Source organism: Mobula birostris, chromosome 15 (genome assembly GCF_030028105.1).
Source record: "Mobula birostris isolate sMobBir1 chromosome 15, sMobBir1.hap1, whole genome shotgun sequence".
Lineage (NCBI taxonomy): Eukaryota > Metazoa > Chordata > Chondrichthyes > Myliobatiformes > Myliobatidae > Mobula > Mobula birostris.
The window spans coordinates 64,315,447-64,340,607 of record NC_092384.1 but is presented as its reverse complement, the minus strand read 5'-3'; the positions used below and the strand labels follow the sequence as shown (position 1 = coordinate 64,340,607).

The following is a 25,161-nucleotide window of genomic DNA, read 5'->3' as shown; positions in this document are numbered from 1 at the left end:
AAGATTGAAGTTTGTTCTTTTCTGAGCTAGGGTGTACGGATCACTATACAAACGCTTAAGGTGGACAAAGACTTTTTTTTAAAAGATCAGAGTTGATGGCAAGCCGTTCAGAAGATGAGTAGGAGCTTGTCACCAGCATATTGAAAGGTGGGCAAATTTAACAGATTAGATGGTCTACTCTTGCCCTTATTTTCTTGCATGGCTCCAAATCAATGTCTTTTAAGTTCAACTGATACCTAAAAACAATTATTCCTGGAATAAGCCAACGGAAGCAAAGGGAATTAAGAACAAGCAATACAAACTAGGCTTGTTCATGATACCTGCAACATACATCTGGGAAAAGAGAGAGAAAAAAACTATATTGTTTTCACCTTTTCACAGTTCTTTTAAAACGGTCCAGGGCCCAAAGTATGAACTGTTTCTTCTCCACAGCTGCTGCCTGACCTGTTGAATTTTTATAGCACTTTCTGTTTTTATTTAAGATTTCTAGCATTTCTAGTCTTAAGAATTTCATTCATTGGGGAAAGATTTTAATCGAGGGCTAATGAAATGGTCAGATAGAAAAGAAAAACGTTTTCCTTCGGGCTATTACCACGGCGGGCCAGAAGGCGGCGTACAGATCCCTGGAAATTCCCCCACACTCGCCTCTAAGTAAATCCCCCTCTACACTCAGCCGCTGCTGTTAAATTGATGTGAGCCAATAAGATGTGGCATAAAGTGCCGTCTAAGTTTTAATGCCACCAAATCTGACACCTTACACACAAAACCGCCGAAACACAAGAAACTGGAGGTCGCCACGGGGGGGATACTCTACCCACCTGATTTCTTGTAAAAGGAGGTGCTTGGAGGAAATACCACCCTCTCCCTCGACTCATTGGTCCTGCTGTGTGAAACTTTGGGAGGCGTTTGGTGAACTTCAGTGTCAGTCACCATCAGGGCAGGGAGTATTGCCACTCCTTCCACAGAGTAAATAAACTTACGAAGACCGCCTTTAAGTCCGAATAAAACGGTATTGTTTTAAAACAATTATCATTAACTATACACACGAAGGCGGAAGAGAAAGAATATAACGCGGCTAGGTGACTGATTTCTGGCACAGAGCTACGGGGTCACGATGCAAGGGTGAGCAAAGATTTTAATGCCACTTTGAGACAAGTTTACAAACTTTGTATAAATATGTTAAATGATATTTTCTATCCTTTGATGCATAGATCTCTTATGTTTTAATAGCTTTTTTGTGTGTCAGTTTACTGGATGTGAATTATAATGTTGCAAATACAGGATCGGGATTGTCGATAAGAACAGCAGCGGGATGCGCCGACTCAAGCAGTGGCTAATCGATCAGATCGACAGCGATCAATACCCGGGCTTAGTGTGGGATGATGATCAGCGAGTTACCTTTCGGATTCCCTGGAAACACGCTGGAAAACAGGACTACAACCAGGAGGTGGATGCCTCCATATTTAAAGTACGAGGGTTTTGGAACTTTTTGTGATGTTGTTAAAGAAATAGCGTGCTTAAAAATGTGCTTATTCCTACAAAAGTTAGTGTTGGGGAACGCTGATTTGCAGTGGTAAACGTTAAAGTTTATTACGCTGCGGGTAGTTACGACAGTGGTCCCAAGATATTGGTGTAAAATCTGTACCTTTCAAAGTCGAAGTTGAAGCTCAGTCAGTCTCATTCTGTGAGCTTTCTCCAGGATGGGATTAACTTGCAGAAGATTCTTTGATTGCTTCATTAATTGAGTTACTGAGTTTACTGGGGTCAGATGTTTTTCTTTGAATGCAGGCTGAGCTAAAAAAGTACAGTACTGCAGGAAGATAATTTGCATAATCTTTCAAAATGTAAACTTTTACAAAAATGGATCTCTCTCTCTCTCTCTGAAAGCTGTGAAACAAGTAAGATTCGTCCCCAATACCACTTTTATAAACGGATGACTTTATGTTGCTATTTATAAAAATTAACTTCTGAAAGCAGGTAACAGATTTTTTTCCTTTTTGGTCAGAAAAGCGCGTTCTAATTCGAGCTACCATCATCAGGAGACTTGAATGGTCACATTGTGAATATATGGTAGATACGTCAGGTGGAATAAGTTTGAAGAGTGCTTCATGGAAGAACTTTTAAAAATAATTAACCATAAATAATATAAAATTAAGTTTATTCAATAGTCTCCAAAACTATATGATTGCTTGGAAGTATGAAGGAAGGAACTACTGTGAGAAAAAGTTTGCATGTTTCTAACTCCACCATTAGGTCAGAGAATCTGATTGGAGTTGGATATCTGCATTCATTGGTTATACCAATACTGTAGAGTTGTTTGGAGGGCTTTCTCCAGTGTCGGGCTGAATAACCCAAGTATTGCACTTGGTCAGAAGTACAAGCTACTATACAAAGTCCTGGGACTAAAGTTTGAAGTCTTGATGTGTGCAGGCAGCATGGAAAGATCTAGGGCAAGATAACTTCGTTTTGCTCTCCTATGTGTATTTTGCAATAAAATCTGCCTGGTGAAATATATAGTTATGAAAAAATATATTTGAAGAATCTATCTCGTACATTGAAACACTCAAAGCAAGACTTTTGTGCCGACACCTCACTGCAAAATTCTCGCACCACTGGCCCAGTCTACTTCTATGCTGTCACTTATTTTTAAAAAAATAACTAGATCTAATGATCACTTTCAACTTCAACGTTGGTAAAAGCAATATCTTGTGCCTTTCTAGCAATATGTCTTCCAAGTGCAGCTGTGAATGAGGAGGAGTTTTATCATTTTGCTACAAGTGTACAGTGCACCAGACCAAAGCAGTGTAATGCAATCTTACATCCTCATCTGTGTGCTGAAAAGAATGTCATGCTTGCTTGCATGCAGTTGAAATTCAAAGTAAATTTACTATCAAAGTTCATGTACGTCACCATATGTAACCCTGAGATTCATTTTCTTGTGGGTATACTCAATAAGTCCGATAGCCATATTAACATCAATGACAGACCGCACCAGCAGGCAGGGTGGTCAAACAGTGTGCAGAAGACAACAAGCTGCACAAGTCCAGCGAGAAAGAAAAAAATAATAAATAAGTGAAAAATATTGGGAACAAGAGATAAAGAGTCTGTGAAAGTAGGTCCATAGTTCAGTGATGGGGCAAGTGAAGTTGAGTGAAGTTATCTCCTCTGGTTCAAGAGTCTGATGATTGGGGGGTAATAACTGTTTCTGGATCTGGTGGTGTGAGTTCTGGGGCTTCGATACCTTCTTCCTGATGGAAGTAGTAGGAAGAGAGCATGGCCTTCTATTGTTACCTTTAAGTTGAAGTTCTAGTTTTTTGTCATTTTACTGTACACAGGTATACAACTAAATGAAACAATGTTCCTCTGGGGCTGAGGTTCCAAACACAGTGCACATATCACATACAGCACATACAATAATACTAACAGATAAAAATAATTATAGGTATACGAGTTGACATAAAAGTGCTGCTGGCATTGTCATAAATAATGTGTACTAGGTCTTTGCAAGTCTCACAGCCTGGAGGAAGAACCTGTTTCCCAGCTTAACAGTCTTAGTTCAGCAAAGACATGAAGCATGGATGTGAGGTTGCTGTATTAACAGATATGAGATAATCATTAGGTTTCACATTTGCACTGTACTTGTAGGCATGGGCCATCTTTAAAGGAAAGTATAAAGAAGGTGAGAAAGCAGAGCCTGCCACATGGAAGACGAGGCTTCGCTGTGCACTCAACAAAAGCCCAGACTTTGAAGAGGTGACAGACCGTTCGCAACTTGATATCTCAGAACCTTATAAGGTCTACCGTATTGTTCCTGAAGGACAGCAGAAATGTAAGTTTACATAATGCATTGAGTTGGATATGTTACGAGATGTACTTGTAAAGAAATACAAAACCTGAGTTAAGTCTTGAACACTTTAGATTAAATGTAGATTATACATTTTGCCAACCTGAATTGAATTGAATTGACTTTATTTCTTACATCCTTCACATACATGAAGACAGAGGAGTAAAAATCTTTACATTACGTCTGTCTAAATGTGCAATGTGTGATTGTAATAACTTATAATAAATAGAACAGTCAACATAACATAGAAATACACTCAGATCAGCGTGAGTTCATCAGTCTGATGGTCTGTTGGAAGAAGCTCTCCTTTTTTATTCCATGGACCCTTACTATTAAGCAAGGGGTCTGTGGACACCAGGTTGTGAACCCCTGACATAAAATAAGAGTAAAGATATAGCTACAGGAATGTAGAGGAAGTAATAGAAAAAAATTGGTCAAGTGGCATACTTATCCAAAATGACATGATCTTTGCCTGAGTGTTATGATGAATTAAATTATGTGAAATTTATTTTGACTACTGAATAGAAGATCTTTGGTGAAAATAATTCACTGTTGACTTCTTATAAGGAAGACAGTGCTTTTCACTGAATTTTAATGTTTGCAAAATTTGTGCTTTGGAGATATGATAGCAGAAAGAATTTGAACGAGAGGGCATAATGCAGTGTTTCAACAATATTTTATTACAAGCTTGAAGCATCTAGGAAATCATAATAACCTGGGTCCAGGTAGGAAGGGAGACTACACCTTTACAAGCTGGTTGAATTGAAGGAATTACATTTGTTCATGGAATTCTGTTTTTAATGTAATAAGGAAACTAATCTTTGATTCACTGCTTTTGAATGAAGAGTATTGCAATTAGCAACGTTTTTGGGAAGTAGGAAAATGTATAAGAAGTGATTGTATTATTAAACCTTGCATGGCGTTCCCCTGATATCATGTTTTGTTTTTGTTAAGAGATTAGGAATTTATTTATTTATTGGAATACAGCATGAAACAGGCCCTTCTGGCCCTTCGTGCTGCACTGTCGAGCAGTCCTCCAATTTAATCCGAGCCTAATCACGGGACAGATTACAATGACCAATTAACCTACCAACTGGCATGTCTGTGGACTGTCAGGGGAAAACTGGAGCATCCGGTGGAAACCCATGGAGAGAACGTACAAACTCCTTATGGGCAGCGGTGGGAATTGAACCCAGGTCACTTCCAAAGTGCTGTGCTAACCACTACGCTACCATGCCATCTCTGTGGAGCATATATTCTGATCATTACTGGCAGCTGGGTGTCAGATCTGTATTATCCACAGCAGCATTATATCTCTCTACAGTAATCCAGAGCATTTGTGAGTCCCCATGAAGGGTCTCGGCACCAAAACGTTGACACTTCTTTGCTTCCCTTAGATGCTGCATGTTCCTCCAGTGTTTTCTGTGTGTTACTCTGGATTTCCAGCATCTACAGCATCCCTTGTTTTTCATTTATTTTACTACCTCCTCAAATTATGACAGAGGTTAGTTTTCTCACCAAGTCTGTGCTGGCTCTCGGAGCAATCTCATCAATCTCATACCCCCACCTTAACTCTCTTTCATGTGCAGTTCAATTCCATTCTGACTCTTCCACTACTCATCTTCATTAGAGGTAATTTACAGTAACAAATTAACCGATCAAACCACATGCATTTGGGGCTTGGGAGAGAGTCTAACCTCCAGGCGAAATCCGTGTGGTCGAAGGAATATTATACATGGGTCATTATTGAATCTGGGTTGTTGGAACGGTGAGGCAGCAGCACTACCTGCTGTGCCATTGTGTCGTACTGATGAAGTGCCCATTACTGATGGATGTGGAGCCGAGGATCTTTCTAACATACATGTTTTACAAGAGGACTCCGATGCAGTTGCAACGATGTGAACATGTACATGGAAGGAGATAGTGCTTCCCCATTTCAGAAACTCCTCTCTTTTCTTAAGTAGGTCCTTTATGGCAGGTGCATTGTGACCATTTTCAGTTGGTGTTCCACTAACTCATTCTTACCACAGTGGCTGAATCCTGTGCCTTATTCTATTTAAAACAGGCAAATTCGGCAGTCTATCCAATGAACAAGGTGATATCACGGATATGGATTGTAGTCCACCTGGCTCAGATGAAATCATGAAGGATGTATGTATCTCTATGTTTTTCACCTTCTTGTACTAATGGGATTGAGTGGCACTGCATAATTTGACTTGATGTATTGGATTGGCAAGTACCTTTTAAATATATATAGTAATACAAAAGATCAGTGGTTCCATTCATGATTTTTTCTTGTGCGTTGTTAAGAAAGCACTTAGGAATATTTTGGCAAGAGGTTATGGAATGCTTCAAGTCATATAATCTTTCCAAATTTAAAATTTATTTGGTTCTAAATAACAACTTTTCATGCCAATCTGGTGGTCAATTTGTGTATTGTGTTTTTTCGTGTCAGTATATTGGATTAATTATCAGTTAGTCCATCTTTGCTAATGTTGGCTAAGGGACTAATGTGTGCCAACATACCAGGCATTTTTATTTGTCTTTTGACCAGTTCTTTTCTCACCGGAACCATGAGAGCAGGTAATTGATTTAATATTGTGCTGAAACTTGTCTTGATACATCCTGTGTGTTATAATTTATTTCTTAACAGATAATCTAATAAATAGAAAAAATGTCTTCGTATTACAATCTAAATTTTATTTGGCCTGAAATTTGACACAGAGTTGGTGCACTGAGCTGAAGGTTCAATATTCTGGATGAAAGTCTATGCACCCATTTTTTTTGAAGTAATCAAGTCTCCATGGTGGTTGAGAACAAGCTCCAATCCTGTACATGACTGACACTCAGCAAGTCACACACCCAGCTTTGCTATATGACGGTGCTGTCCCTTTTGCAATCTCACAAACAACATGCTAAACCTACTTAAAAATCAAGAATACTTAAATGATTCACCAGGCAAATAACACAATAGGGCGCCACAGTAGCGTAGTGGATAGTGCGATGTGACACTATTACAGCTTGGGGCATGGGAGATCAGAGTTCGATTCTGACATTCTCTCTAAGGAGTCTCTTCGTCCTCCGGGTAGAATGTGTGGGTTTTCTCCGGTGCTCCAATTTCCTCCTCTGGTCCAAAGACTGGTTAGTAGGTTAATTGGTCGTTGTAAATTGTCCCATGGTTAGTTCAGGGTTAAAATGGGGGGGCTGGCAGGGCTATCTCCCGCTGTATCTCAATAAATAAACAAACTATAAAGCACTTTTTAAAAATGAAGTACAAGGTAGGTTTCATTCTTAAATTAATAAATTGATTTCCTTGCAGCTGTTATATTTCCACTGTCAGCTGCTTTTTCCTGAGCCAGACACTGTGGACATTTATGGGTGAAGATGTTACAAGTAAAGCTCAGCTTTTGCATTTGCCTTGAACTTCTGGTTGATAAATATGAGCAGTTTATCAGTGGACTTTGACAGACGTTTGTATAAAGAGCCAATTGATAATGAATGATGTGGCTGTTCCTGGCGTTCTGAAAGACGTAGCTGAAGAGATTGCGGAGGCATTAATGATGATCCTTCAAGATTCACTAGATTCTGGAATGGCTCCAGAGGACTTAGAAATTGCAAATGTCATTCCACTCTTTAAGAAAGCAGAAAGGAAATTATAGACCAGTTAGCTTGACTTCAGTGGTTGGAAGAATGTTGGGATCATTATTAAGGATGAAGTTTTGGAGTACTTGGGGGCACATGATAAAAATGCTAAGTCAGCATGGTTCTGTAAAGGGGAAATCTTGCCTGACAAATGTGTTGGAATTCTTTTAAGAAATAACTGGCAGGATAGACAGATGTTGTTTATTTGGGTTTTCAGAAGGTCTTTGACAATGTGCTGCACATCAGGATGCTTAATGAAATAAGACCCCATGGAATTACGGGAAGGTACTGGAGTGGATAGAAGATTGGCTGGCTGACAGAAGACAAAGAGTAGGAACAAAAGGGGACTTCTTTGGTTGGCAGCTAGACTAGTAGTGTGCTGCAGGATTTGTAGATGGGACTGCTTCTTTTCATGTTGAATGTGAATGATTTGTATGAAGGAATTGATGGCTTTGTGGCCAAGTTTGTGGATGATACAAAGCTAGGTGAAAGGCAGGTGTTGATGATAAAGCATGGTGTCTGCAGAGGGACATAGATAGATTGGGGGAATGGGCAAAGAAATGGCAGATGGACTGTAATGTAGGGAAGTGCTTGGTCACGCGTTTTAGTAGCAGTAAAGGCATGGACCTTTTGTAAATGGGGAATAAATTAAAAAAAATTGAGGTTCAAAGGGATTTGGGAATTGTTGTGCGGGATTTCCCAAAAGTTAATATGCAGGTTGAGTCAGTGGTAAAGAAGGCAAATGCGATGTTAGCATTCATTTTGAGTGAACTAGAATAAAAAAGCAAGGATGTATTGCTGAGGCTTTATAAAACAATGGTCAGATTGCACTTGGAGTATTGTGAGTAGTTTTGGGCTCCTTATCTAAGAAAAATTGTGCTGGCATTGGAGTAGGTCCAGAAAAGGTTCATGAGAATGATCACAGGAATGAAAGAGTTAACATATGAAGTAACTCTCACAGCACGCTGGAGGAACTCAGCAGGTCGGGCAGCATCCATGGAAAAGATCAGTCGACGTTTCGGGCTGGAACCCTTTGCCAGGACTGTAGGGGGAAGGGGTAGGGGCCCTATAAAGAAGGTGGGGGGAGGGTGGGAAGGAGAAGGCTGGTAGGTTCCAGGTGAAAAACCAGTAAGGGGAAAGATAAAGGGGTGGGGGAGGGGAGGCAGGGAGGGGATAGGCAGGAAAGGTGTAGAAAGAATAGGGGAAAGCACAATGGGTAGTAGAAGGAGGCGGAGCCATGAGGAAGGTGATAGGCAACTCGGGGAGGGGGCAAAGTGAAATGGGGATAGGGGAAGGGAGGGGGTGGGAATTACCGGAAGTTGGAGAATTCTATGTTCATACCAAGGGGCTGGAGACTACCTAGACGGTATATGAGGTGTTGCTCCTCCAACCTGAGTTTAGCCTCATCATGGCAGTAGAGGAAGCCATGTATGGACATATCTGAATGGGAGTGGGAAGCAGAGTTGAAGTGGGTGGCTACTGGGAGATCCTGTCTGTTTTGACGGATGGAGCGGAGGTGCTCGACGAAGCGGTCCCCTAATCTGCGTCGGGTTTCACCGATGTAGAGGAGGCCGCACCAGGAGCACCGGATGCAATAGATGATCCCAACAGACTCCAAGTGAAGTGTTGCCTCACTTGGAAGGACTGTTTGGGGCCCTGAATGGTGGCAAGAGAGGAGGTGTAGGGACAGGTGTAGCACTTGTGCTTACAGGGATAAATGCCAGGTGGGAGATCCATGGGGAGGGACGTGAGGACCAGGGAGTCGCGGAGGGACCGATCCCTGCGGAAAGCGGAGGGGGTGGAGAGGGAAGGATGTGCTTAGTGGTGGGGTCCTGTTGAAGGTGGCGGAAGTTGCGGAGGATAATGTGCTGGATGTGTTGGAGGAGCAACACCTCATATACCGTCTAGGTAGTCTCCAGCCCCTTAGTATGAACATAGAATTCTCTAACTTCCGGTAATTCCCTCCCCCTCCCTTCCCCTATCCCCATTTCACTTTGCCCCCTCCCCGAGTTGCCTATCACCTCCCTCATGGTTCCGCCTCCTTCTACTACCCATTGTGTTTTCCCTTATTCTTTCTTCACCTTTCCTGCCTATCACCTCCCTGCCTCCCCTCCCCCACCTCTTTATCTTTCCCCTTACTGGTTTTTCACCTGGAACCTACCAGCCTTCTCCTTCCCACCCTCCCCCCATCTTCTTCATAGGGCCTCTGCCCCTTCCCCCTACAGTCCTGACGAAGGGTGCCGGCCCAAAACGTCAATCGATCGTTTCCACGGATGTTGCCCGACCTGCTGAGTTCCTCCAGCATGTTGTGAGTGTTGCTTTGACCCCAGCATCTGCAGATTATTTTGTGGTTAATATATGAAGTACGTTTGATGGCTCTGGACTTGTACTCGCTGGAGTTTAGATGAATGGTGGTGGGGGGGGGGGGATCTCATTGAAAACTGTCGTATTGAAAGGCCTAAATAGAGTGGATGTGGAGAGGATGTTTCCTATTGTGGGTAAGTCTAGGATCAGATGGCACAGCCTCAGAATAGAGGAACATCCATTTAGAACAGGGATGAGGAGGGATTTCATTAGCTAGAGTGTGCTGAATCTATGGAATTCATTGCCACAGATGGCTGTGGAGTCTATCATTGGGAATATTTAAAGGAGAGGTTGATAGACTCTTGATTAGTAAGGGTGTCAAATGTCATGGGGAGGAGGCAGGAGAATGTTATTGTGAGGGATAATGAATCAGCCATGATGAAATGGCAAAGCAGACTCAATGGATCACATGGCCTATTTCTGGTCCAATGTCTTATGGTCTTATTATTATGTATTTGCATATTTTGTCTTATTTTGCACGTTGGTTGCTTGTCAGGTTATGACTGAACAACCACACGTAGTGACACAGAATCATTACTTACAGATGATGAACCAAACTCCTCTTATTTAATTCCTGGGTACATTCTGTTCTACTACCAGACTTGACCCACCAAATTTGGGGACACGTTAGCATATTGGTGGGAGAAACTATTCCTGGGAATCTTTAACATTGTCGCTAGATGCCATGAAGGCTCATGGGACTAAATCCAAAAAAAGCAGAAGGAAACCCTATCCTGATTACCACTTGTCCATCTGCACCAATTATTTCCATTCTCAATGCAACTCCAAGAGATACAAGGCCTATTCTCTTCCTACGACCCAGAGACTCTCACCAAGCAGGTGATGCAGTGAGGTGTCGTCTCTTCTTCCAATGACTGAAGCAGACTCATTAAGCTGAATGGCCTGATTCTGCTCATAGATCTTATGGAAGTTAGGTGCCTTGGGCTTGAACATCCTTGGCATTGAAGATGTGGCCTTTAAGTTAATGTTGGGTGATCCAGAATTTAAGAATAAATATCTTTAACATAAGTTGGGTGAATCTGTTCTGCAAGCAGCTTTTATTTCTACACTTGTTTTGTAATATTGATAAGTAACAAGACCTCAATTTCAGATACTACTTTGTCAGCCTCCTTGGTTTATGCGGTATGTCTGGTCTGGCTGTGAGCTGAAGGCAGTGTTTTCTGACTGGCATGTTCATTTAAGTGAAATATGTTCTAGAAATGGAACCTAAACTCTTAATCCTAAATCTTAGTTCAAAACATTCTACTGGTTATTGGTCACTTTGCATATTCCATTCTAAATACCTGCTGTCAGGCTGAAATTATTTACACCTGGAACAATGTAAGGTTAAATATAATGCAGAACAATTTTGCAGCAACTCCCTTCACCATGGGTCTAGCTTGGCATAAGCTGTTTGAATGAATACCCTAGCTGAAGTGATGGGAGAATGGCTGCAACTTCACGTGAATTCTACAAGAACCCCGAGGTTAGAGCCTTAAAAAGGATGTTGGAGTTTCTTACCAACACAGTCCAAGGGCAAACATTGCCATTGTACTTGTTGGGGTGCCTACTTCCTTAATAGGATGCTGTGTTGATCAGCTTTGGATGGCTTTTACCAAAGACCAGAGTTATTTGAAAAAAACATTGGGATTTCTGCATTCCCACAAACCTATCTTAAAATCCCAAACTTCCTGCCATTTTTGCTGGGAAATAAGGCTGATATTCTTAAAATATGGCATTATGTTTTTTTTCTTTTCAATTCATTCTCCTTGTGATGCATATCGTGTCCAAATCATGCATGGTGCAAGAGTAGAAGAATTGGAAAGCAGGAGGTAGTAAGACTGAATTGTGTGCATGTAATGCACTTATAAAATCATATGTTTAGTCATTTTCAATCTAATACTTGACTGCATTATTGTTAAGTAAGAAATCTTAGTATCTGTTTGTGAATTAGTGGTTCAGTCTAGTTCAAGTAGACTTATTATCAAAGTACATGTATGTCACCATATATAACCCTAAGATTCATTTTCTTTAGGGCATTCACAGTAAATCCACAGTGGAATAATAACCATAATAGATGCAAAAGACCATAAACTGTGCAAATACAAAAATAAAGAAATAATAATAAATAAGCAATAAATTTGAGAAGTTGAGATGAAGAGTCCTTGAAAGTGAGTACATAGGTTGTGGGAAAATTTGAATGATGGTGCAAGTGAAGTTGAGTTAAGTTATTCCCTTTGGTTCAAGAGCCTGATGGTTGAGGGGTAGTAACTATTCCTAAACCTGGTGGTGTGAGTCCTGAGGCTCCTGTACCTTCTTCCTGATGACAGCAGTGAGAGGAGGGCATGTCCTGTTTGGTTACATGGAACATGTTGTTTGTAAAAACTGATTAACTAAGTTCTTGATGAGCAACAACTTGTTTATATGCTTTTAATTAAATATTTACAGGTTATTGTAGATTATAATGGTATAATAAAAAGGAGTCATTCTCCTCCAGAAGAGGACCGTACAAGTCAACCACAGCTAGACTGGTGGGGTCGACACACAATTGAAGGTAAAATAAAGTATTCCTTTTTTAATAATTGGCTGGCATATTTTACTTTGCATTTTAAAGGGAATATTGTGGATTATGACCTATCAGTAGGAGGTTGCGAGGTTGGCATGTTGCCCGTATTCTCAACTTTTATTTTGTGTAGTAAAATGTCAACAATCCTGATGAAGGGTCTCAGCCTGAAACGACGACTGTTTATTCCTTTTTATAGATGCTGCCTGGCCTCAGTTTCTCCAGCAATTTGTACGTGTTGAAGTAAGGGGAGTTGGTACACTACTACATATTCTTTTAGGTTGTTTTGAGCAATTTAGCCAATTTATTTAGCAAGAGGAGTAAAATCTATTGGCATGAGACCCAGCCATTTGTTAAAGCTCTCTAGGCCTTCAGCTTTGCCAAGCAGAATTTAACCTATTTTAAGTTATAAAAATCACCAAATCTTAGATTATCTGAGAAGTTAGCCTTTGGGTACAGATGAATTTTCTGTATGAAGGAGCAGCTTTCTATCTTTTTTTAAATTTTCCATTAGAATTTAATGAAAGTAATAATGAATAATCTGATTGATCATTTAATATTTAATAATAATAATACTTAGCCTAAATGAAACTGGTTGAATGCTCCAAGTGTCTATACTTAAGCATTTATTAATGGAATTTTAAATGCATTGGGATGGACCAAAATTGCAAGGAGTTCTATAAGTATATCTTTCTATGTTCCTTCAACCTGTAGAAAATTTAAGAGCGTCTATAACTTTCTTTTCTTGGTTACAGACTCTTCCATGTTATATTACACAAATAACTTTGGGCCCATGCAAGCTAATTCAGGTACTAAAATGAACTTACTATTCTAATTTCAATCATTTGTGCTTCTGTTATTGACTTGGATTATTATTATTATTATTATCAATATTAGGGAGCAAAGATTTATCACATTAACGTAATTCAGGCCTCAATGTCAGGGCCAGAATTTACCAGCTAGTCTGTTGGCCAGTTCAGAGTTGTCCACATAACTGTGGTTTCATTATTGGGCAGATTGGGTAAAGACTGGCTTCCTTTCCTTAAGGAACTGCTAGAGTTTTTAAATAATTGCTGGTTTCATATTCCTACCATTTTTAATTCTATATTCAATCAGTTATCTGAATTTATCAGAATCAGGTTTATTTTCACTGAGAGGCAGTGTATGTTGTGAGATGTTGTTTTGTGCCAGCAGTACAACACAATACATAAAATTTACTAAATTTACAAAAGAAATAAAAAATTAAGAAGTGAGGTAATGGGTTCAATAAACTAAATGTGTAATCAAAGTATGTGCTATATATATGTCACCATATAGTACTTTGAGATTCATTTTCTTGAATTCACATTAGAAGAAAGCAATTCAATAGAGTTAATGAAAAACTTCAAAGACTGCTAAACAACCAATGTACAAAAGAAGATGAACTGCAAATGCCAAAAAAAAGTAAACAAATAATACTGAGAACATGGGTTAAAGAGTCCTTGAAAGCAAGTCCATAGGTTGTGGGATCCAGAGTTGATAAGAAATTTGAATTTTGGTATCAAGTTACATAGTGTAGACCTTTTAGAAAGACCAGCTAACTATTTTTTGAATATCTGCTTTGTTTTCCTAAAGACTCCGATCAGCATCTGTAATTCTTATATTTAAATATTACCTTTAGGATTTTGCCAAATGATTGTCACATTTTACTATGGAGGAATTCCGATGTCCCGGGTTCCGATTCGCCGGTCCGATGGCTGTAGGATAACCGTAAATCACGCTGCCGTCACCAGTGACGGGCCGGAAAGCATGGAGCAGGTTCTGTTCCCACCTATAAACAAGATTGCGAATCCTCGGCAACAGCAGGTTACCAACAAACTCTTGACTCACCTAGAGCGTGGGGTGCTGCTACTGAGCAACAATGAGGGGATCTACATCAAGAGGCTCTGCCAAGGCAGGGTTTTCTGGAGTGGCCCCTGTGCGCCTTATGTCGACAGGCCGAACAAGCTGGAGAGAGATGCGATAGTAAAGCTTTTTGACACAAAACAGTTTCTGCAAGGTTTGTGTTACAAAAATAATGTCGTCTTTAATTTGCATCTTTACGTTTCAAAATATCCAAAGAAGTTGCACAGGAACAATAAACACAAGGTTTTCTAGATGCTGGAAATCCACTGCGATGCACACAAAATGCTGGAGGAACTGTGCAGCTCAGCAATAAATGTCAGCTGTTTATTCATTTTCATAGATGCTGCCGGATGTGCTGAGTTTCTCCATCATTTTGTGTGTTTTGTACAGGAACAATACTGAGCTGCACAAGAACAAGACTGAGCCACACAGGGAGAGATTGGGGAAGGTTTGTGAAGCAATGATCAATCAGGTAGTGTTCTAGTGAGCATCTAAAACGAGGAGCGGGGTGGGCAGTGAGCTGTAGATTGGATTCCAGAGCTTCGGGCGTTGAGATCTGAAGACTCAGTCATCAACAGTTCAGCAATGAAGATCAGAAATACAGAAGGAAGGATTGGAGGAGGTGGTGTTCTCAAGAAATGATCGGGCTAGAGAAGGTTGGAACCCGGGAGGGGGCAATGTTGGAGTTCAGGATGTGAATGTTATATGGGGGTGTTGCTTAACCAAAAAACATGTAGATCATGGATATAGGACGCAGTAGGGCATGTTTGTTGGTGAGAAACTATCAAGGGGTCAGGTGTAAAGTCAACCACTTTAATTGCCACAAATTTATCCATCGTTGTTGCTAGATTGTCTTCAGGTATTACATAAAAAGATGTTTATGTGGAAGAGCAGTTTCTCTTCTTTATCGACACTAATTTGTGCTAGGCCAAGCAACACACATAAAAATTGCTGGTGAGCGCAGCAGGCCAGGCAGCATCTATAGGAAGAGGTACAGTCGACGTTTTGGGCCAAAACCCTTCGTCAGGACTAACTGAAAGAACTGGAAGGCATGAATACCTCCAGAGGAGGGCTATGACCTTGGCCACACCTTATCCTGTACAATGTGAGGAAGTAATCTACATTTAAAGGAGGTGAAGATCACCACCTAAAAATATTACACAGTATTGTCAAATGAGTTGCCACAATAATTATCATTAAGTACCTGTATGTGAATTTTGCTCATGAGAATTTGTTGCCATAGAGTTGAAGCGAGATGTGTTATGGTCCAATTACATTGGGATGCAAGTTTCGAGAAAACGTATTAATATCTTTGTTAAGAAGATAGGAGAGTAGGAGTAGGGCATTTGCTTCTTGCATTGCAGTATTTTTAATTTCATCTGCAATGGTTTTTTTTGTTCACGCGATTGGCTTGTCTATAATCTCATGACATCCCTTTATATTGCCTGCACTATACTTGTATTCATACCTTGTTTCGTGTCATCAGCAAACTTGTAAATTGGATCCTGAGTCTGCCAACTTGAAGCATCTATTTATTCCTCTTAGTAGTTGTCTATTGGTTTCTTAAGGTTTTACAGCTCCCACTACCTATTAAATACTCCCAATGGCATGCATCTCAAAAACCCTCTAACGGCCAAGTCCAGCCCCTGACTTCCATGCATGGCTTAGTTACTAAGCCCGGTGAAAATGGTTCTACTGACAGGGGAAGGGGCATTTGGGGCCCATCGGCCATGGTGGTAACTCATCTAGGAGAAGGAAAACTGATCTCTAACCTCTGCTGCCTTGCAGCTATACCCACTCATGAGGAAGGCTTTGGGAGTAAACCCCAGGAAAAAAAATCTGTATCTGGAGTCCCTAAGGCAAACCTTTGTTGGGTATAATGCTGACTGGCAACTCTCGCAATACCACTGATGCTGAACTGTTTTGCTCCCTGCCGTTCCTTTGGATTAATCAGCTGTGTGGAGAGGGAGATCCTGCTCTCCATAGCATACTGCCCTGTGGCTTGTGTATCACGTAGACAGTTGGGACACGACATCTTTGGTTGACCTCAACCAACTGAGGGCTTCAGTTGTCTATTAACCAACACTGAATTCACTCAAAAGCACAAGAGATTCTGCAGATAATCATAAATACAAGAAATCCTGCAGATATTGGAAATCCAGATGAACACACAAAATGCTGGTGGGAGCCAGCAGGTCAGATTCCATGTTTCAGGCTGAGACCCTTCATCAGGACTGGAAAGGGAGGGGGGAAGAAGCCAGAATAAGTAGGAAGGGGGAGAGGAAGGAGTACGGGTGAAAGGGGAAGCCGAGTGATGGGGAAGGGAGGGGTGTGGGGGGAGAGGGGATGACATGCGAAGCTTGCAGGGGGGTGATAGGTGGAAAAGGTAAATGGCTGAAGAAGAAGGAATCTGATAGGGGAGGAGGGTGAACACATGATTGAAGAGTTAGAGAGCAGCAGAGACCATAGAAGGGGAGCAGTGAGAGAGGGTCCCACTGAGCTCCCATTTAAGACAAGATTGAAACTTCTTCAGGGTAGCCATACCTCAAAGAGACTTCTGAAGATGCTGGACATCTTGAGCAACACAGGCCTGATGAAACACAGGCAAAATGCTGGAGGACCTCATCAAGTCAGGCAGCATCTATGGAGATGAATAAACAACTGATGTTTCGGGCCGAGGCGTTCTTCAGAACTGGAAAGGAATGGGGAGGCCCTAGAATAAAAGTGGGGGGACAGAAGGAAGGATGACTAGAAGCTGACAGGTGAAGCTGGGTGGGTGGGAAAGATAAAGAGCTGGAGAGGAAAGAATCTGATAGGAAAAGTGAATAGGCCATAGAAAAAGGAGGAGGACGGGGGATCCAGAGGGAGGTGATAGGTCTGATGAAGGGTTTCGGCCTGAAACATCGACTGTTTATTCCTGTCCACAGATGCTGCCTGACCTGCTGAGTTGCTCCAGCATCTTGGTGTGTTGCTCTGAATTGATTCAAGTATGTTACTTCCAATTCCATGCCCTTGTTCTGCAGCCTCCTCTAAGTACATTCTCAAAGAAGTTCAATAGATCAGTCAAGTGTGAGTTCCCTTTAATAACCCATGTTGACTCTGCAGAATTATGTTATTATTTTTAAAATAGCAGAAGGAGTTAAAAATAGTTTTGGTATTGTTCCACAGTGCGGTCATTTAAGAGTACATTTATTAAGCTTCCTAATTAGAGAACTGTAATTCACATTAGACCTTGTTAAATGGATAAGTTTGAAATATAATAAATATATTACTTTTTTAGAGGATGGTAAACATTTAGTTCCTGTCAGCTCTAAAGAAATTGCCTTACTAAAACTATCAAGAATGTGACCTTTACCTGATCAGAGCTGAAGTAGAATAACATACTTCCTGATGGATAGGGATTCAGGGAATATCATGAGGAATGTGCTGGAACTTGGTTCATAAAGCATGCTAAGAGGGCACTTAGGAAACTTGTAATACTTTAAAGGGCAGGTTTGGGATTGGTGACTTAGTTATTATCACAGGATGGGAGTTTGGTATCATTAATCTTGTTGAATTTCCAGGCTTGGGCTAATCATAGGAATGTTTCCATGGAAGCACGTTAGTCAGCTGAAGGCGCTAGGGACTGCATGCCCACCCTGTGGAAACAGTTAAGAGAAGTAAAGAATACAGAGAAAATTTACAAGGTTGGTGTCGGGTCTGGAGGACCTGAGGTATATAGAAAGCTTGAATAGGTTAGGACTTTATTCATTGGAACATAGAAGATTGAGAGATTTGATGGAGGTATACAAAATAATGAGGGGTGTAGATGGAGGAAATGCAACCAGGCTTTTTCCACTGAGGTTGGGTGGGACTACACAGAGGTCATGGGTTAAGGGTGAAATGTGAAAAGTTTAAGGGGAACATGAGGGGAAACTTCTTCACGTAGAGGGCTGTGAGAGTGTGGAACGAGCTGCCAGCACAAGTGGCAAAGTGGCGCATGCAAGCTTGATTTCAACGTTTAAGAGAAGTTTGGATAGGTACATGGGTGGTAGGGGTATGGAGGGTGCTGTACTTTTCTATGACTCTTTGAGAGGTTGAGGCAGAATACGTGCAATTGTTACCTTCAACAGTGTCGACAGGCCAAATTTTATTTCAATTCAGTTCGGTTCAAATAGCCCAGAAGTTGGATCCATTGGCTCGTTTCCGCACACAATTTGCACATGGAAGTAATTCCACCTGGATTAGGTTATGCTACTGGCTATTTTCAGGTAAAATTTTATACATTGGGAATGGCTGTACCATTCACCTGAATGCTTTCCGTTATCCGTCTGTAATGGTAACATCGATCATACAGCAGCATATTTTCTCCATTGCTAAAACAGATTGTAGCTTTTGGGTACAATGCATGTCCAGCAAATAGTTGAAAGTCTAGTCAAACCATATTGCATTGAGTTAGCCAATGATGTAATAATTAATTGGTCTTCAGTATGACATCTGGTAGTATCCTTTACGCCTTATCTGCCAGTCTCCATTGCAATTCCCAGGATATTTCTGGCTACAATGCACATCAGGGCTGCCTGCTGTGAACGAGAATCAGGTTTATTATCATGGACATGTGTCATGGAATTTGTCGCTTTGTGGCAGCAGTATAGTACAATCCATAAAAAATTACTAAGTTATAATAAGAAATATATTAAAAAAAAGTGAGCAAAATTGTGCGATGGTGCTCATGGGCCGTTCAGAAATCTGATGGTGGAAGAGATGAAGTTGTTTGTAAGACACTGAGTGTGCAGCATCAGGCTGCTGTATCTCCACCCTGATGGTGGTGATGAGAAGAGGGCAGGACGTGGATTGTCGGGATCCTTAATTAGGCACCGCCTTTTGCAGATGTCCTCGATGATCGTGAGGCTGGTGCCCATGATGGAGTTGGCTGAGTTTATGACCCTCTGTGCCTTTACTGATCCCGCGCATTGGATCTTTACTCCATCAAGCACCTGAAGGCACGGAAATCAATCAGATGAGCAACCATGTGCTCATGCGTAGAATCAATGCATCAGTTCCCACACCTGCGTGGCAGCCTTTTGATGCAGTTTCCTTTTGTGGATTCAATCAAGAAAGGTCTTTAAGTCCTGATGTCCTTCCCAGTGGTCAGGGCACCTGTTGGAAGCTTTTGCAACTCCCTTCAGGAAGTGAACAGGTCTTGTGCCAGTGATATGCTAGGTGTAATCCACTCAAGTGCCGTAACTCAAGTATTTTTTGGCCAATTTTGCTCTGGAGGGACCTATTGGGCATGCAGATTATAAACCATAAGCATGCAGAACTTATTAACAGTATCAAAAAAGAAGTGGAACAGTTTCTTGGAAAAACTTCTGACGAACGAAAATTTGAAGTTAGTCTTGTTGCCACCACGCCCAACCCCCTACAGCACATCTGGGTGCCAGAACTCTTTGCATTCAGCATTGCCATGGCATGACGTATTTCCTGTAACGTACTCCTACTTCCATATTATTAGTGTGATTACAATATGCAAATGCTCCTCGATGAAGAGTAACATCTGCAAACACAGTTCATTGGATATTTTATAAAATAGTAGGTTTGTAAGGTTCAGCAATTCTTATTCTGTCCTGGTAATTTGTTATCTACATGTAAAAGGTTTAAAAATCATTTTTATCACAACCATTGTTTAGCCCACTGTGTCAAAAGTAAACTGATTCACCTGTTGTGGGCTGCTCGATGGACCTTATATCCGTGACTCGATCTGCTATGTCACACGGTATTTAACAGGGGAAGGTAGGAAGCCACTCTCGGTATAATGTACTAATTTAGAGCTGGGGTGGTATTTAAAGGTACTCTTTTTTTTAAGTTTATATGGGTGTGAACAGCACTAATTTTAAATCCTCAGTGGGCCTATTTTTGTAAAGCCCATCAAACCATAGAGCTATTACAGCCGTGGAGGGAGCTATTTATCAAATGTCTACTAGTAACTCAGAACAGTTTCATCAGTTCCAGTCCTCTTGTCCTTAAAACCTACATGTTATTTATTTTTATTATATGCCTATTCAATTCCCTTTTGAATATTCATTATTACTCTTCCATCCACTTTTCTAGGCAATATGTTTTCTTTCAAAGGCACTCTTCATATGATAAAGGTTTTCCTTTTATCCCTCCTTGTATCATTTGCCCAATATTTTAAATCTTTATCTTCCATCTTTGATTAATCTTCTGCTGGAGGTAGCCTCATCTCTTGTCCCCAGTTTGAATGTGTCATGATCTTGTGCAACTCTGTTAAATCTCTCCTCACCCCTCTTGCTGTGAGAAGGACCCCAGTTTCTTGAGTCCTACTGCTGAAATCCCTCATTCCTGGAATGAATGCAAGCAAAATGTGATAAGTGACAGTTATGATTACACACTGTGAGGCAAGTTTTGCAGTTTTCTTCTTTAGAGCAGAGATCATGGGGAAGTGAAATTTTGAAATTTTTGAAAAATCATCGTGATTAGAGAGCATTTCTTCTTTGAAAGATTTGGGAACTAAAGGACACAGATTTTAGATAAAAGATTGAGAGGCAAAGCTTTTTAACAGAGCAATTAGGTGTATACAGGAATTATCTGACTAACACAAGCAGATTCAATCATGGCTTACAAAAACAAATTAAAAACACAACATAAACAGCTGCATGAATTATTGGGAAAAGGCCTTGGACTAATTGTTTAATGTTAACAGAAAGCCAAAGTAGGCTCAATGGGCTGGATGGCTTGCTCCTGTAGTGCTCTGTGATTTTATGACACATTATTACTGAAAGTACATTGTTTAAAAAAACATAGAAGAAGTTAAATGATGTCCTCACTTGGGGTTGATTCTCAGGGGGAATTGGGTTAGAGGACTAGCAGAATACAGGAGAAACTGATGTTGGAAACACACAACAGTACAGGTGGCATCTGCAGAGAGAGATACAGAGTTAATGTTTCAGAGCTTTTCATTTGATAGATTACCATCCACCTCAAGCGTCATTAAACTCTGGAGCTACAGTTGCTGGGTTGCAAAACACAACACTCTCAGCTTCGGTTCCCAAATATGTTTCCTCATCCATCATTTAGTTATCTGTTCATCAGCTCTGAGGCACAGAGTAGCCTGTGATGTGACATTCTGTGGCTTGGAAAGTATTTCATTATTGCTTGTGCCAATTGCCTTGATTCAGATCGGCAGTCTCTCTTGCAAAATGAATTGCTACTTAGTTAAGGCTATTGATTCTCTACATTCTCTAGCAGCATATTCTTGGGCTCGGGTTGTATTGTTCACCGACTCACTGGGCTTTGTCAGTCTTGCCCTTGGAGATGCTTTAAGGATTGCTTGCAGTAACACATTCTGTTGTTTAATTCCTAGAGCAGGGGTTCCCAGCCAAGGACCTCTCGGTTAATGGTAAGGCTCCATAGCATAAAAAACAGTTGAGAACCCCTGCTTTAGACATCCCTGACCGAGTATGATATTAACCTTGGCCAAGGCTTGGACAGGAATAGATGAATATGTATCAAGTACTCCCAACTACAGTACGTTGAAATACCTTAGTCTTGCCTGAATGAATCAATAAAACAGGATGGAAATGTGTGTCAGGTCCAACAAGGTAGTATTGTATTCTTAAGAATTATGGTAATTCCAACTAGGGTTTAATTCTTTCCAAACTTGCTGTGAGTTTCAGTAAATTCAGTCTTTCAAGCAAACAAGCTGATAAATGTTTTTTATTAATAGATATTTATTGAGATCCAATCAATCAAAACCATTATTGGGATTAATCAGCACTGCAAATGACTAATATGCAATTCTTAAAGCACATCAAAACCTATAATGGCCACTTACAGGTCCAGACAGTGGGCAGTTTAGGATTCTGCCCGAGCTGACTTCTTGCCCCACTTTGCAGGCTATGACTGTTCTTGTGGTCCCTGAAGAAGGAGAACATGATGCTCGTGTGTACAATGAGGGAATCGTTGGGACTGGTTGGCACCTCAGGGGCTTGAGTGTGTTTTGGCAGTGATAACCTTAATTTCAAATTGTAAATCATGCATTTTATGAAGTTCTGTAATATTGTGTAATACTTTTCGGCTCTGATATTCATTATTGCCTTTAAAATTAGCCACTTCTTTTTGAGGGCAAGGTTCTAGGAAAGTTAATATTGGCCTCAGTGGGAAAAATTCTTTGTTTATCATGGGTATATAATGGAATAGTGTATGCTTGGGAGGCATAAAATTTATTTCCAAATGCAAATGAATTGGAAACTGACAGACTGTATAAAATGTGTCAGTGACAGTAGTGCATCATGTTAAAATGTGTTACTTTTCTTGCAGCCTTGCGCCTTTACACAGAGAACCCACAATGCATACCCCCTAATAATAAAGTGACTATATGCTTTGGAGAGGAGTTTCCAGACATGAAGCCCTTGAGCAAAAAATTAATCATAGTGGAGGTGAGAAAATTATTAGAGAGTGTATGGAGGGATAAGATTACTGTACTATATGATTTCTTTATGTGCATCTTAGAGCAATATTTTTTTCTGTAATGAAGTAACAAAGTGTTCTCCTTTTGCAATTCACAGATTGAGCAGGTGAAAAGCAAACAGATTCTCCAAGCAGTGCTTCAGGAAAGGAATTATCAAAACAGTAACTTTCAGATATCCAATGAAACAGCAGAAGACAAACTGATTCTTCATGAACTTTGCATGAATAGTTATGGCTACCCGAGACCTGTCTTCAGTGAAAACCAGCAGATAAGCTGAAAAACTCTCTGCTTCAGCCACCTAAAGACTTTGTAAATTGGTAGCATTAAAGGAAAAAGTTCCTCATTGCTGGTTGCCAATAGCATTGCCAAGGTACTCGAAATATCTTTCCATTTTTGGTTGACATTAATTTTTTTTGTAACAATACTGATTGTTGTAAAATATATTATACAATTTTATTTTTTACTGTGAAAAACTATTCAAAGGAGTTTATATTAAAAATAGGCTTTGAACAGACTTATTCAGACTTATTTCTGTGATACTGTTCATTGCTTTTGGGACACAAGCAGCAAAAGAAATATTTATTATATATTGAGGACAATTTCTAAGAGGAAGAAACATTATTTTCAATGGATTAAAATGAATCTAGTTTAATAATTGCACCTTTTTATAATTGCTGTATAATGTTATTGGGTTTGCTTTTGTTTTTAAAAATATAAATCCTTAGCTGTATTCTTAAACTTAGAAGCAGACAAAGCTCGCATTTCAGGTTATGCAGTAGCTTAAAATTGTTAGATGGGACAGTAGAGATGCGGCTATGATTGAAGACTCAGCGACATAAATCTACCAAAGAATGTGATCAAGTCAGAAAGCGTTCATGTTCCCTGATCTCCAGACATTCCAAACTAATCTTGCGGATAATTTAGTACTTTTTTATTTTCAAGTGGTCATTGTTGTAATGGGGTTCTGTATTGGCCATTTTGTGTTCAATCTTGCACAAGCACCAGTGGAATAATGACCAGATATCTGTTTCAATAAAGTTCTGTGCAGGATAAATATTAGTCAGGATACAGGTGACAACTTGCCTCTTCAAAATAGCAACGTGAAACACTTATCAAGAAAATCTGCAAATGCTGGAAGTGCAAGCAACAACACACTCTCCTATATATCAGTGAGACCCAACATAGATTCGGCGACTGCTTTGCTGAGCACTTACAATCTCCCTGTGGCTACTCATTTCAATCCTACTTCCCATTGTCAGCCCATGGCCTCCTCTACTGCTGTGATGGGGCCACACTCAGGTTGGAGGAAGAACACCTTATATTCTGTCTGGGTGGCTTCCAACCTGATGACCTGAACATCGATTTCCTGAACTTCTGGTAATTGAACCTCATTTTCACCATTCTCATTCCCGTTGCCCTCTCTCACATTAACCCCTTACCTGCCCATCGCCTTCCTCTGGTGCTCCTCCCCCTTTCTTTTCTTCCATGGTCTTCAACCTTCTCCTATCAGGTTCCCCCACCCCCCAAACTGCCTTCAGCTCTTTATCTCTTTCACCAGTCAAATTCCCAGCTCTTTATTTCACACTTCCCCCTATCCTGGCTTCACCTATCACCTACCACCTTGTACTTCTTCCTCCCCTCCCCCTACCCTCTTACTCTGACTTCTAATTTTTTTTCCCAGTCCCGATGAAGGGTCTTGGCCCAAAATATCGACTGTCTACTCTTGTCCATAGATGCAACCTGGCCTGCTGAGTTCCTCCAGCATTTTATATGTGTTACTGTGAAGCATTTGTCCACCTGAGAGTGGTGACTGGATCTCATACTAATGTCTCATCCAAAATGCAGCAACTTCACCTGTGTAGCATTTATCATCTCCAGCTGTGAACTGTATTGGTATGTCAGTCTATATTTTTGTTCTTGGTCTCTGAGGTAAGGTTTGACCAAAAAAACCTTCCTGCTCAGCCACTAATTTGCTACCAATAAGACAGCATTCGTACAAGGGCAGCGACCAGAGCAGTTATTGAAATTGGTGGCATCTATCAAGTCAGACTGGAATAGTCACAACATAACCTTGTTTTAATGAAACAGTACAAGCATATTGGATCAATTCTGGTTTTACTCTGAATGAAATATACTTTACTGGTGAGGCACTAAAATGCAGGCTGCTGTGATCAAGGACAGCAGAGTTCCTGGAAGATAAATTGATGGCAGTTCCATCAGAAACTGTTAAGAACTCCTCCTTATTCTGCATTGGAATTTTATTTCCACACCCATTTCCACACCCAGCAAAGTTATCTGCTTTTTAATCAACACCATTATATATGAATCCACAATAAACATGCCATCTAGATTCCCAATTTAGCTATGTTTAAAACAAATCTGATTATTGAAATA

General features: G+C 40.5%; 2 protein-coding genes across 3 annotated transcripts in view; one reads left to right on the top strand and one right to left on the bottom strand.

The window, feature by feature from the left end:
- Positions 1-985, bottom strand: part of LOC140210709 (uncharacterized) — a 55,763-nt gene extending 54,778 nt beyond the window's left edge. For both annotated transcript variants that reach the window (XM_072279922.1, XM_072279923.1), the window contains exon 1: positions 819-985. The gene's annotated coding sequence lies outside the window, so the exon portion shown is untranslated. The remainder of the gene's footprint in view (positions 1-818) is intronic.
- On the top strand, positions 767-23,281 carry irf8 (interferon regulatory factor 8). The gene is made up of 9 exons (XM_072279921.1): positions 767-1,122; positions 1,282-1,468; positions 3,646-3,829; positions 5,910-5,995; positions 12,299-12,404; positions 13,169-13,222; positions 14,074-14,451; positions 22,617-22,735; positions 22,865-23,281. The coding sequence occupies exons 1-9, from the start codon at positions 1,115-1,117 to the stop codon at positions 23,042-23,044; spliced, it is 1,302 nt and encodes a 433-aa protein (XP_072136022.1). The 5' UTR covers positions 767-1,114; the 3' UTR covers positions 23,045-23,281.
- The last annotated feature ends 1,880 nt before the right edge of the window (positions 23,282-25,161 follow it).